General features: G+C 49.4%; 1 protein-coding gene across 4 annotated transcripts in view; it reads right to left on the bottom strand.

The window, feature by feature from the left end:
• The window catches only part of MOB2 (MOB kinase activator 2), a 72,055-nt gene that overhangs the window by 16,414 nt on the left and 41,040 nt on the right, over positions 1-14,601 (bottom strand). The window contains exon 1 of one of the 4 annotated variants that reach the window (XM_003281332.4): positions 192-548. The exons of 2 other annotated variants lie outside the window; for them this stretch is intronic. In XM_003281332.4, the coding sequence (XP_003281380.2) occupies positions 192-514 (323 nt within the window). In that variant the 5' untranslated portion in view covers positions 515-548. Of the gene's footprint in view, positions 1-191; positions 549-14,601 lie in introns of those variants that run through there. One more of the 4 variants, XM_030811520.1, reaches the window with a different exon arrangement.

Below are 14,601 nucleotides of genomic sequence, written 5' to 3'. Positions count from 1 at the left end.
GACTGCACAGCCGCCTCTGCCCTGGACAGCTTGCAGGTGGCCCAGCACAGCTTGCTGCACAGCCACTGGCCACACTGGGAGGGCAGCCATGGACACAGTCCGCCGCCTCCCCAACCTGACCTCCTGGGGGCCAGAACAGGGCAGACAGATGTGCTACACACCCCTTCCCCAGCCAGGCCAGCAGGTGTTACCTGAGCACTTTGCTGACGGCCTGAAGCACCATTTTGCAGCAGAGTCCAGTTTGTGGGGACTGGCTAGGCAGGGCTTGGTCTTCAGGGAGACTGCAGTGGTCTCCCAGCATGATGTGGGCGACGGGGAGGTGGGGAGGGGAGGTGGGGAGGAGAAGCGGGGCGGGGTGCCGGCTGGCCAGCACTCGCAAATGCCTGCTGCCGGGCCCTCCAGCCTCTTGGCCCTCCACCCTCACTCCCTGGCCAATGGGACGCCTGGCAGAGAAAAACAGCTGCTCCCTTTCCAGAGGCAAGGGCTGGCCAAGGCTGGTTAAATAAGGGAGCATCTGAATCGGCCTTTTCAAAGTGGCATGGCTGTCAGAAAAGGCGGTGGGGGTGGGACCAGAAGGGAGGGGAAAGGGCCATCCTTGGCCTGCAAGAAGGACCCATCAGAGAGGTCCTGGGGTCCACCTCAAGGTCCTCTGGTGCCAAGCCCCCAGGAAAGCCCTTCTGAACACAGGCAGCAGCTCTGCTGATGAGCTCCAGGTCGATGGCACTCCCCTCACCCTTGTCCAGCCCAGCCCAGCCCAGTCAGTGCTCGGGCTGGGGACAGACAGACGGACAGATGGGCCGCCCTGCCCTGCAGTGTGTACACAGCTGGAGGCACTCAAAGTGGCTTTCCTGCTGGAAGGCCCTGAAGAGAGAAGGGGCCGACCAGCTTCTGCAGTGCCTGCATGGTGCTGGGCTGAGGCTGCTGCCAGCCAGGGCCACAGGGCACCCAGCCCAACAGAAATGCCCAGAGCAGCTCCCCATGGGGGCGCATAGAGCGGCACAGCGCTGGCCTTCCTTCTGGCTGGTCTGCACACAGGAGACCACCACATCCCGAAAATGCAAACACCTGAGAGGGCAATGCTCTCTCATCCTGAGTCAGTGTGGACCCCACTGGCAGTGACAGCCCCCTGACAACACGGGGTCATCAGGAGCACCCCCCACCCGCATGGGAGCCATACTTCCTGTGCTTCCTGCCAATCAAGAGACCCCAGCATCTCCAGCCACTGCCCCTCAGAAGCTGTCCCAGCACCTCTGTCGGTGTGAAGCCCTGCAGGAGTCAGGATACAGCCCGCGGTACCAGCTGCTGCGGGGAGCACACAGCCATCAGGAAAGCAGCCAGGGCAGGCTCACCCCTATGAATACCAGCCCCCATGGGGGTTGTGGTGTCTGGACTGCACGCACACACACAGCCTGGGCACACAGGGAGACAGCACACCGACCCAGCACAGACACACTCTCCAGGAGCCACAGCAGAGGCGGACGGCCCCAGGCTGGCCCCCGCCTCCCTAAGCAGCAGCAGCAGCAGCAGCAGCAGGCCCAACAGGCTGCATTTTCCCCACTAGGCCAGTCCCTAAGCCACGCTCTGAGCGGTGCGGAACTGGTCTCTATAGAACAAACAGCCCGGTGAGGCTCAGGAAGTCCATGCGCCCACAGGCCTTCCTCTGCCCTGGCAAGGCCATCCCACAGCCCTGTGGTGCCACACGCACCCAGGCACCGTGCTCACGGCTGCCGGTCTGCCCTCGGGGGCTCCATCAACAGTGGAGACACAGGTGCTGGCAGGTCACCCAAGTGGCAAAGGGAGCCACAGGAACAGCGGGCTCCAGACCTGGGGAGGCCCCCGTGAATAGCAGGGCTGGGACCAGGAGGTGCATGACGCAGACCTGCCCACTCTCGGGAGGCATGGCCTGGACAGAGGAGGCCGCGCAGAGGCCCATGACAGGGAGAATGAGCTGCTGGGGGTTGGAGGGCAGAGCACAAGGGAAGCTGGGGATGGTGGAGGCTTCGGGCACAAGAAGCCAGGCAACCAGGCAAGGCAGTGGTGAGGGTGGCATGGGGGCGGGGAAACAGGACAAGGTGCTGGGTAGGGTGGGGGGAGCATGCCAAGTGTGCCCAGTGGGTCTGGTCAGCACACGGCAGCTCTGTGGCTTGTGCCACTGTCCCAAGAGGGCTGGGCTGGCACCGGAGGAACGTCCACATTCATCTGTGTTTGTTCACTGGGGGACACGTGCAGGGAGCAGGTATTCCTATTGATCAAAACTTAGGGAGTGGGGCAGGAGTGGGGGAGGGTGAGGGGCAGGTGGAACCCACAGACAATGAGCTACAGACACAGCACTGGGAAGAGGAGCAGACCCGGAGCAGGCTCTGCAGACTCCACGGGGAGCTGCCACAGAGGCCCGCAGGCCAGTGACGGGTGCCAGTGTGGCCTGGCCCCGCCACCCCAGAAAAGGAAGAGCAAAAGCACCTCCAGGGCCAGGAGCTGGCCAGGAACAGAGAGCACAGGAGCGGGGCAGAGGCACCACACAGGGGGGAGCGGTCGCAACCAAGGCGGGACGGGGCAGGGGCACGGGCCATGTGTCTGTGTCAGAGGTTATTTTACCTTTAACAAGCTTTTAGTTTTAGAAAAGTGTTAGATTTACAAAGAAGCTGCAAACACAGAATCCCCATGGCCCCACACTCACTCTTCCTATTGCTAACCCTTACACTAGGATGGTCTGTTTGTTAACAATGAACAAATCCATGTTGACGCAGCAAGGTCCACACTTGACTCGGATGTCTGGATCCGTCCGCTGCTCTCCTCACGATGAGGCTGGGCTGTGGGTGTGGGTAGGAAGAGCACAGAGGGAAATGTCCCCCTCATCGCCCCATGCCCACGGCCCGTCCTGTCAGCACGGCTCATCGCGGGAGGTGCTCCCGATCTCCTGGCTGAGGTTGTGACTGTCAGGCCTCCCCATGCAAAGACGCTCTTGTATTCCGCGTCCCGCACTGTGCTCTCGAACGAAGCTGCTGCCCGCAGCCCACACTGAAGGGGCGGGGACCACCCCTTACCACCCTGACGGAGGAGTAGCTACGGAAATTACTGGAAGTTCGGCACCAGAGAGCGGCCTCTTCTCAGTCACTCATTTATATATTCAGCCATTTGTTTATATTGGGATGAAGTCCTGGCTATTGAGGCTGCACTCTGAGCTAGAACACAACACTACTTTGTTTTGTGAATCACACTGTCCGTCCTTGGCCCTGGGGAGCTCCTGCCGTCAGCTGCTGGGTCCCCGATGCACCCCCATCAATAGACTTTTCATTTTGGGGCACGTCCTTCATTACTTTTTTGAGGCAGGGTCTTGCTGTGTCACCCAGGCTGGAGTGCAGTGGTGTGATTATGGGTCACGGCAGCCTCAATCTCCTGGGCTCAAGTGATCCTTCTGCCTCAGCCTCCCATGTAGCTGGGAACACAGACACACACCACCACGCCTGGCTAATTTTTACATTTTTTGTAGAGATGGGGTCTGGCACTGCAGGGTGCTCCAGCCTCCTCCTGCATTCCCTGCCGCAGCCCGGGAATCAGCCCCTTCTCCAAGGAGCCCTGGTTCTTTTCATTGGAGAATATTAAAAACTGGCCAGGCAGCCAGGCATGGTGGCTCACGCCTGTAATCCCAGCAATTTGGGAGGCCACGATGGGCAGATCACAAGGTCAGGAGATCGAGACCATCCTGGCTAACATGGTGAAACCCCATCTCTACTAAAAATACAAAAAAAATTAGCCGGGCGTGGTGGCGGGCGCCTGTAGTCCCAGCTACTCGAGAGGCTGAGGCAGGAGAATGGCGTGAACCCAGGAGGCAGAGTTTGCAGTGAGCCGAGATCGCGCAACTGCACTCCAGCCTGGGCAACAGAGCGGAACTGTCTCAAAAAAAATAAAAAAATAAAAAAAAAAAAAACTGGCCAGGCATGGTGGCTCATGCCTGTAATCCCAGTATTTTGGGAGGCCAAGAAGGGACCATCACTTGAGCCCAAGAGTTTGAGACCAGCCCAGGCAATAAAGGGAGACCCCATCTCTACAAAAAATGTAAAAATTAGCCAGGCGTGGTGGTGTGTGTCTGTGTTCCCAGCTACATGGGAGGCTGAGGCAGAAGGATCACTTGAGCCCAGGAGATTGAGGCTGCCGTGACCCATAATCACACCACTGCACTCCAGCCTGGGTGACACAGCAAGACCCTGCCTCAAAAAAGTAATGAATGAATTAAAAACTGAGACCCGGTCAGGCACGTTGATTCACATCCGGAATCTCAAGAGCACTTTGAGAGGCCCAGGTAAGTGAATTGCTTGACGCCAGGAGTTTCAGATCAGCCTGGGCAACACAGCAAGACCCCCATTTCTAAAACAATTTTTTTTTAAATTATCTGGGCATGGTGGCATGTACCTGTTGTTTCAACTACTGAGGAGCTGAAGTGAGAGGATCACTTGAGCCCAGGAGGTTGGTGGCTGCAGTGAACCATGACTACACCACCTCACTCCAGCCTGGGTCTACACAAACGAAAAACAAAAACACTAAGATCAGAGCACTGGATGGGCTCGTTGCTAGTGGGTGTCACTGCTTCCAGGCCCTCTCAGCTGGAAGAACATGGAGGCACATGTGCGTACACACATGCACTCATACACCTCAATCTCCACCTACATGTTGACATTTGTATCTATACTAAGCTAAGCAGGGGTTCCCCTGAGGTCTCCAGCCCACCCCTGCAGCCATCACTGCCTGGACCACACTGGCCCCTCCACTTGCTCGTCTGTAGCCTCCCCTCCAACAAGGAGACTCCTGGAGAGCTTCGTGTTTTTAATCACTTTGTGAAAACAACAGAAGAAGGAGCTCAAAAGCTACGGAAGCAGCAAAGCAATGCCCCCGGCACCCTCACAAAGGCACAAGGAAAGTGGGGTCACTTAAAAGCAAGCAAGAAAGTTTCACGGTTGAGTCCAATGAAAATCAAAAAGAATAAAGAGGAGAGTAACACTCTCCCACTGACAAAACATCCCAGAAAGACACACACATAACACCGACGAAGTCACACAACACAGACGAAGACACACAACACAGACGAAGACACACAACACAGACAAAGACATACACATAACACAGGCGGAGACACACAACACAGACGGAGACACACAACACAGACGGAGACACACAACACAGACGGAGACACACAACACAGAAGAAGACACACAACACAGAAGAAGACACACACATAACACAGGTGAAGACACACAACACAGACGAAGACACAACACAGACGAAGACACACACATAACACAGGTGAAGACACACAACACAGGTGAAGACACAACACAGATGAAGAGCACAACACACGCGAAGACACACACATAACACAGATGAAGACACACAGATGAAGACACAACACAGATGAAGACACAACACAGACGAAGACACACAACACAGATGAAGACACACAACAAAGATGAAGACACAACACAGATGAAGATACATAACACAGATGAAGACTACAACCCAATAAGACAGTCAGGGAAACAATGCAATTTAAGAAAATATTTGAGGCCAGGCGCAGTGGCTCATGCCTGTGATCCCAGCACTTTGGGAGGCCGAGGCAGGCGGATCACCTGAGGTCAGGAATTCAAGACCAGCCTGGCCAACAAGGTGAAACTCCGTCTCTGCTAAAAATACAAAAATTAGCTGGGCGTGGTGGCAGGCGCTTGTAATCGCAGCTACTTGGGAGGCTGAGGCAGAAGAATCGCTTGAACCCGGGAGGTGGAGGTTGCAGTGAGCCAAGACTGCGCCATTGCACTCCAGCCTGGGGGACAAGAGCGAGACTTCGTCTCAAAAAAGAAAAAAAAAAAAGAAAAGAAAAAGAAAATATTTGAAAAAAGAGGCAAAATAAGAATCAGGAATGAGAGGATAAACCATTTTTGAAATGAAGTCTAAATTAGAAAGAACACAAAAACCACCATGATGTCCAAGTAGAAGATGGGAAGGAAGAATTTCTTAAAATAATAAAGGAAAGAAGAGATTTCTGCTTCCACTCATGACAGAGTAACTGACACTGGACCTCACCTCCACTGTCAACAACTACAAACTGGGTAGAATATATGAAGAGCCTGGCTTCAGACCCAGGATACCACCGTGCAGGACGGTGGCCCCTGCGCACAGGGGATGAGAGTGGGAACCTCCTGGGCTGTAGGTGGGGATGGTGAAACCACACGGGGCCTGCAGTCTGGAGAAGCTGAGGTGGCAGGAATGGAAGTCTCAAGCTGCTGAGCTGTTGAAATCTGCAGGATGAGGAGGCAGTCAGGACGGAGCTGCACAGAGAAGGGACTCTAAAAATATCAACAGGGATCCAAGGAAGCCTCTGGACAAATAGCTGAGGGTGTCAGAGAGAACATCTGCAAGACCTGGCAGAGAATAGCTCTGGGAAGCATGAGGAAGAGAAGTTCTGGAGGTCACACGGGGCAAGAGACAGACGTGTTCCCACACCCAGACTGGAGACACCTTGGGCGAATAGATTTAACAGAGATTCCACAACGGCTGTGCCATGGGGACTGGGCTACAATAGCCCAGAGTGAGGGGTTCTCTGGACCTGGCATAATAAAGCTTAAAAACAAGCCTCAAACGGATCCTAACTAACCAACAGCAAATTAACTGCCTGCCAGAACAAACCACACTACTCTTTAAGGGAGGAAAACAGAACTGAGACTTTCAACAACATTGCTACCACAATACCTAGTGTACAAAAAAATTACTAGACAGGTGAAGCAGAAAAATGTAACTCATAACCAGGAAAAATAAGTCAACAGAAACAGGCCTAGAGATAACAAAGATAATGAAAGTAACAAAGACTTTAAAAGAATGAAATAAATATATTCAACGATTTATTTATTTATTTAGACAGTCTCCTCTGTTGCCCAGGCTGGAGTGCAGTGGCGCAATCTCAGCTCAGTGCAACCTCTGTCTCCCAAGTGATTCTCCTGCCTCAGCCTCCAGAGCAGCTGGGATTACAGGCGAACACCACCAAGCCCAGCTAATTTTTGTATTTTTGTAGAGATGAGGTTTCACCATGTTGTTGGCTACGCTGGTCTCAAACTCCTCACCTAAAGTAATCTGTCCGCCTTGGCCTCCCAAAAGTGCTGGGATTACTGGCATGAGCCATTGTGCCCGGCCAATATATCCAAAGATTTAGAGGAAAGGTTGGACATAATCAATAAAGCAATTAGGGCTCTGAAAAAATCACAAACTCCACAAAATAATAAACAAAAATTCCTGGAACTGAAGAATACATCGAAAATGAAATTTTCATGAGATGAAATGAACATCAGATTAAACAGTGCTAAAGAGAAGATTACAATAAAAACATCACTTATAAAAACATGTAGAATGCAGCTAAAGGTGAGCTGAGGAAGAAATATATAAATGTTCATATTAGGAGAGAAGGCTTAAGGTGAGTGATTCATACATACAATCCACCTTCAGAAGCCAGAAAAAGGAAGTGCATATTAAATGCAAAGTGGAAGGAAATAACAGAAGTCTATGAAATGAAAAATAGACAAATAACGAAGAATTAAACACAAAGCCTGGAAAACTTAAAAAAAAAAAAAAAATCAATCAATTTCCCAAGCAGACTAAGCAGAAAAGAGACAGAAAGCCAAGAGAGGAAGAGGGCATAAATTATCGATATCAGAAATGAAAGGGACATTCCTACAGATCCTACAGATATTAAGTGGGTAACAAGGCACTGTAAGGAACCGAATGCCAAGAGAAAATGTAGATGAAACAGACAAATTTTTCACAAACACAAGCTACGAAAACTGACATACGAAGAAGTAGAAAATCTGAATTTATAATTAAAAATCTTTCTACAAGGAAATGGTGGGTGCAGGTGGCTTACGGATGAACTCTACACACGATATAAATAAGAAATAATACCAACCATACACATACTCTTTCAGAAAACAGAGGAGGAGGACCAGCATAATGCTGCTGCCAAAGTGAGACAACAGCATTCCTAGAAAAGGGAAATTAAAGCCCAATATCCTTCATGAATGTGGATGCAAAACTCCATAATAAAATAGTAACAAACTAATTCAACAACGTATTGAAAGGATAATACAGCATAGCCAAGAGAGATTCACCCAGTAATGTAAGCTTAGCTAACACCTGAAAATCAATGTCATTCACCACATTAATGAAAGGAGAAAAAAACATGGCCATCTCAATTAGATGCAGACACAGCACATGGCAAAACATGTGTGCAAACTCTCAGCAAACCAGGAACAGAAGGGACCATCCTCAGCTGAGAAAGGACATCTATAAAAATTCTGAAGCTAACATCAAATGCTGCTGATGGAGTAAAGATTTTCCCCCTAAAATCAGGAATAAGGAAGGGGCTCCGAGCACTTCTCACTCTCACCACTCTTATTCAGTGCCACTCTTATACGAGTGGCACAATGAGGCCACTGTAATGAGGCAAGAAAAAGGTGTACAAGGCATAAATACCAGAAAGAAAAAGGTCATCTTGTTTGGCAGGTAACATGGTTATGTAAACAGAAAAGTCTAAGGAAACTGGGGCAAGTCTGCTAGAACTAATAAGTAAATTTAGGGGCATCACAGGGCACAAGGTCAATAAAGAAAATTAATTTTATTCCTATATAACAGCAACAAATAAACGGAAAATACAATTTATAAAACTGCTATTTACAATATAATTTTTAAATTTAGGAATAATCTTAACACAAACGTACAAAACCTCTCACTGAAAAGCACAAAACAATGCTGAGAAAAATTAAAGACCTAAACACATGAAAAAATTTACCATGGCCATGGATTAGAAGACTCAATATTGTTAAGATGTCAATTTTCTTAATTAAATACAATCCTATCAAAATCCTGGAATAATTTCTTATTTTTAAAAGAAATTAACAAGAAGATTCTTTTTTTTTGTTTTTGTTTGTTTGTTTTTTTGTTTGTTTGTTTTGAGACAGAGTTTCACTCTTCTTACCCAGGCTAGAGTGCAATGGCACGATCTCGGCTCACTGCAACCTCTGCCTCCCAGGTTCAAGTGATTCTCCTGTCTCAGCCTCCTGAGCAGCTGGGATTACAGGCACCTGCCACCATGCCCGGCTAATTTTTGGTATTTTTAGTAGAGACGGGGTTGCACCATGTTGGCCAGGCTGGTCTCGAACTCCTGACCTCAGGTGATCTGCCCACCTCGGCCTCCCAAAGTGCTGGGATTACAGGCGTGAGCCGTCACACCCGGCCTAACAAGAGGATTCTTAAATCCACGTGGAAATGCAAAAGGACTTTGAGGGATCCAACCATTCTTGCAAAAGAAGACCCAAGTAGCAGGATTCACATGAATTTCAAGACTTACCTTAAAGCTACAGTATTAAACACCGATATAAACATAAATAAAACAGAATAATGTTCAGAACTAGACCTACACTTACATGGTCAACTAGACGTCAACAAAAGTGTAAAATCAATCTAAGGGGGAAAGGAACATGTTTTAAATAAATAGTTCTGAGAAAACTGAGTATCTCTGAAGAAAAAGAAACCTTCAATCCCTACCTCACGCCAAGACAGATCAGAAACCCAGACATAAAAGCAAAACTAAAATGCTTCTACAATAAAACACGGAGAGTATCTGTGCCAAGCTCAAAGTAGGCAAAGATTTCCTAGAATGTAAAAAGCACTAACCAAAAAGTGACAAAATACGTTTCACCAAAATTTAATCATACACACACTTCTATTCAATATACTGTTAAGAAAAATGAATAGGCAAGCCACGGATGGCATATATCCAACAAAAGACTTCTAGCTAAACTATAGAAAGCAGGTCTACAGTTCAACAATAAAAGAGACAACTGTTGAGTTGTTTAAAAAGGGCAAAAGACTGGAACAGACATTTTACATAAGAAGACAAATAATGGCCGATAAGTACAAGAGCAAATGCCATGCCCTCCAGAATGGCTAAACCTGCACAGACTGAGAACACCCAAGGCACGGAGAAGGCAGGAACCAGGAGACTGATGCGCTGCTGGCAGGGCGAGGAACTACTGAGGAAAAAGCCACAACTACTGAGGAAAAAGCCACAACTACTGAGGAAAAGGGCTAGCAGTTTCTTAGAAAGTTAAATATGCATGTAGGATTCCTTAATTCCATGGCTAAGTACTGACCCAAGAGAAACAAAAACACACATCCACATAAAGGCTCCTACAAGAACGTTCACAGAAGCAGTGTTCACAATAGCCAGAAACTAGAAACAACCCAAAGTCCACGAACAGAAGAACAGTCCAACAAACGACAGTATATTCATACAACAAAACACTACTCAGCAACCCAAAGCATAAAACCACCACTAAGATGCAACGCACAGCTAAGCCCCACAGATGTGATGTCAGGGGAAAAACGCCAGAGACAAGAGCGGGGACCATCTGATTCCATGTATCTGATGTTCTAGAAGAGGCCCAATTAGTCCTTGATGAAAATAAATCAGAACAGTGGCTGCCTGTTGGGAGGGGAGGTGGCAGGCAAACAGTGAGGAATGACTGGTAAGGCATGTGGTGGTGTTTTCTGGGAAGACGGAAATATTTTGCATCTTGACAGGGGTGTGGGCTACAGGGGAATTCATATTCATCAAAACTTACCTAACTGAATACTTGAGATCCGTGCATTTCATTGTTTGTAAATTATATGTCAACTTCTGAAAAACTAAAAGTTTCTACAAAGGAGGAAAGAGAAAGCATTTAAGAGAAAGCGGCAGACAAAATTAAAGGAAAAAAAGACTTGCAACTACATATGGAAAAGGCACATGTCACCTCAGACCAACCCACACCAAGGCGTTCTAGTAATATTACTAGACTTATGACAAACAGAAAGTCCTTTGATAAAGGTTAGTTTGCATACAAAGGAAAGAAAATTGTATTTCCATTAGACGCCAGTAACACTTTAAATCAAAAGGCTATTGTCATGGATGGAACTCCCACAAATTCACGGGTTGAAGCCCGTACCCCCAGTGTTGTGATGCTATTTGGGGATGGCGCCATTGCAGGTAATCAGGGTTAAATGAAGTCATGAAATAGGGTGGGGGCCTCGGGATGGGATTACTGGCCTTATACAGAGAGGAAGGTTCTAGGCAGAGGTCAGCAGTAGCTGCAAACAACACAAAAAGACAACCAGATATTATGCACCTCCTGTGGTGGAACACAGCCACCAGCGGAGCCAACTGGCCTCCAAAGAAGAATGAGAATGCAATCAAGGTCTAAATCTAGCTGCCAATTTACAGGAAATAAAAAGACTGTTCTAAACAATACCAAAGCATGCAATTAGCAAAATTCAGACCCTGGGAGACATCACAGGAAGAGCAGGCAGGCTCCATTAACAAAGTAAGTGGACGGGAAAAAAAACAGGAAGGGTGGAGTGGATCCAGAGACCACTCGGCACCTGTGGCCGTCACCTCTGGTCCAATGTTGTGCTCCAGTGTGTAAGGTGCTGTCCCTGTAGGGGCTAGCTGAGGGTGGCCCTGGAATTTGTGCTATTTTTGCAACTTCTTATGAATTTATAATGATTTCAAAATATAAAGTTAAAGAGTTTCAAAATCTGTCATTCAAGTGCAATGCATGGACCTTATTTGAATCCACATTCAACACTAAAAACAAGTCATGAGACACCAGACAAACATAAAGGCTGGATACTCAATGTTATGAAGAAATCACTACTTTTGGTATGATAATGAGACATCTTATGTTTAAGGAAAAGAATCCCTCTCCTTTACAGACATACAGAATAGTCACAGATAGAATTTCCTTCAAAATCATCTGGGTGATGCGGGAAAATTACAGCTGAGTTGGGTGTGAGCCTGAACACACGGCTTTGAACACACGTACCCACCAAAATCACTCACCCTTCTTTTAAAATCAGTTCATGAATCCAACCTCTATCAAAGAAACGCACAGAATTTCTCCAGAGAGAAGCTGCCCTGTGAACACCCCAACTAGTCTTTTCCCAACAACAGTTTTCCATCGGTTCTGCCGGCTCCTCTGAACAGCAGAGCTACCTGAGCTTAGCGATTTATGCTCCATCCCAGCGTCACAGCCGTGGTGGGGGCATCACAGGGCCGCAACGGAAGAGCTCTACGGTCACGTGTGGCTCGAGGATGTGAGCTCTTCTCAGCAAGGGTGCACGCACAGCACTGCTGGCTCACAAAAGTCATGTGCATGTGTGCACGTGTGTGTGTATGCATGTGCATGTGTGCCTGTGTGTGCATCAGCACAAAACCAAGAGTTCACAATGTTTTGCTTCTAATCAAAGATCACCACATGTTCAGGGAAGAAAGGAAAATAATCCCTTCCTAGGAGTCAAATTGATCCACAGGAAAAGTCCCATAAATGGCCGAATGGCAGAATTAGTAGATGACATTTTAAGTCACGCTAACTGTATCCCATCCATCCAGAAAGCTAGAAGAAACATGAGACATGGTAAACAGAGATAAAGGAGATTTTTCTTAAAATCCAAACGGGACTTCTAGATGTGGGCATGAAGATGTCTGAGATAAGCACCATGTGGGCCGCTGCAAAGTCAAGGTGGTTGAATTCAAAGACACAGCAGCAGCAACTCTGCAGAGGAAACCAGAGCAGAAAAGGACTGAAAATGAACAGCACATGCCTGAGCTCAGGCCATCTAACGAGGACAAGCCACAGGCTGGAAAACACTTTTTAAACACATAGATCTGATAAAGGACTTCTATCTAAAATAGATAATGGCCTCTTGCAACTCAATAACAAGAAGGCAAGTCACCCAATAAAAAATGGGCAAAAGACTGAACAGAAACTTCACCAAAGAAGAGATATGATTAGCCGAATGCAGCACATGAAAAGATGCTCAACATCACTAGCCATCAGCAAAACGCCAAACACAAGCACAGGATGCTGCAGCCACGCAAGGGACGGCTGCCACCACGGGATGGCCAGGCCACGTGCCCGTGGGATGACCACAGATGAGCATGCCACACGCCTGCGGGATGACCACAGGATGGCCAGGCCATGTGCCTGCGGGATGACCACAGGATGGCCAGGCCATGTGCCTGCGGGATGACCACAGGATGGCCAGGCCATGTGCCTGCGGGATGACCACAGGATGGCCAGGCCATGTGCCCGCGGGATGACCACGGATGAGCATGCCACACGCCTGCGGGATGACCACGGGACGGCCACGCCACGCGCCTGCGGGATGACCACAGATGAGCATGCCACACGCCTGCGGGATGACCACGGGACGGCCACATCACGTGCCTGCGGGATGACCATGGGATGAGCATGCCACATGCCTGCCACATGCCCGCCACTGTGCCAAGAAGCAGAGCCCTGAGGCTGCTGGTGGGGATGCAAAATGGTGGAACTGGAACTGCTTTAAAATGCAATTGGGCAGCTTCTACAAGCGTTAAGCCTATACCCACCTACAGTCTGGGCACTGCACTCTCAGCTACTTCATGGAAAGCACACATTTCTATGAGACCCGCACATGAATGTTCACAGCAGCTGCAAGCGTGCTGGTCAGAAAGGAGAGGACCTGCACCCCCACCGTGGGGAGGTGATGCACTGTGGCCTCAGCATCCATGGAGTGCGCCTCAGCCACAGACAGGAGTGGCCTGGGAGACACGCGGAACACGGAAGACTCCTACAGCAAGTGTGCTGAGTGACAGAGGCCAGGTGAACATCAGGTTCACACTGTGATTCCGTTCACGGGAAATTCCAAGAAACATAAAGGTGTGACCACAATGACAGAAGCTTGTCAGTGGTTGGGAGCGAGGAAGTGGGGGAGAGAAGTGTCACAGAGAGGCAGGAGGAAACCGGAACCCCAGGATGATGGGTGTGTTCCTCTCCCTGGCTGTGGCCGTGGCTTCAGGGATAGACATGCATATGTCCACACTTGTCAAGCTGCACCCTTTAAACACAGGCGGTTCACAGTATGTCAAGCAGACTGCAGTAAAGGTTTAAAGGTTTAAAAGAAAAGCAACTCCTCTCTGGGCTCCTGGCCCAGTGCCTGCCCGTTGTCCCCATTAGACTAATGGGCATCTCAGACTTGAGGCATTCCCTCCAGAACTGGCTCCTCGGGTGTCCTCTGCAACTCCAGAGAGACTTGCTCCACCCTCCCACTGCCTCAGAGGAATGCGGGAGTCCTCCCTGGACCCCTCTCAGACCCCACATCCATCCATCAGCAGGTACTCACGGCTCTGCCCACAAAACACGCCAGGAGGTGTCTCTTCCCCCTACATCCCTCACCCGCACACCCCCACGGGCCTCCTGTGCCACTACCATGGCCTCAGGCAGGCCCCCTTGCCCCCACCCTCCAATCCACTCTCCACGTGACTGTGTGATCCTGGCAAGTCAGCTCTGATCCCACCCCCTGCTGCTCAAAGCCCCTCACGACCCCTGCGCCGTCCAGCGAATGAGCCTGAGTGCTCCCCACGCTGCCTCTGTGCCCTCCCCACTTCCCCTTGCTCTGGTCCCTCGAGTCTCCTCTGCAGCCTGGGTACCCAGCACATTGGCACCGCGAGGCAGGCCACCTGTCCTTTGCTGTGGCTGGGGCGCT

The sequence above is a fragment of the Nomascus leucogenys genome, chromosome 4, assembly GCF_006542625.1.
Source record: "Nomascus leucogenys isolate Asia chromosome 4, Asia_NLE_v1, whole genome shotgun sequence".
Lineage (NCBI taxonomy): Eukaryota > Metazoa > Chordata > Mammalia > Primates > Hylobatidae > Nomascus > Nomascus leucogenys.
This window is presented reverse-complemented; position numbering and strand designations above follow the sequence as displayed.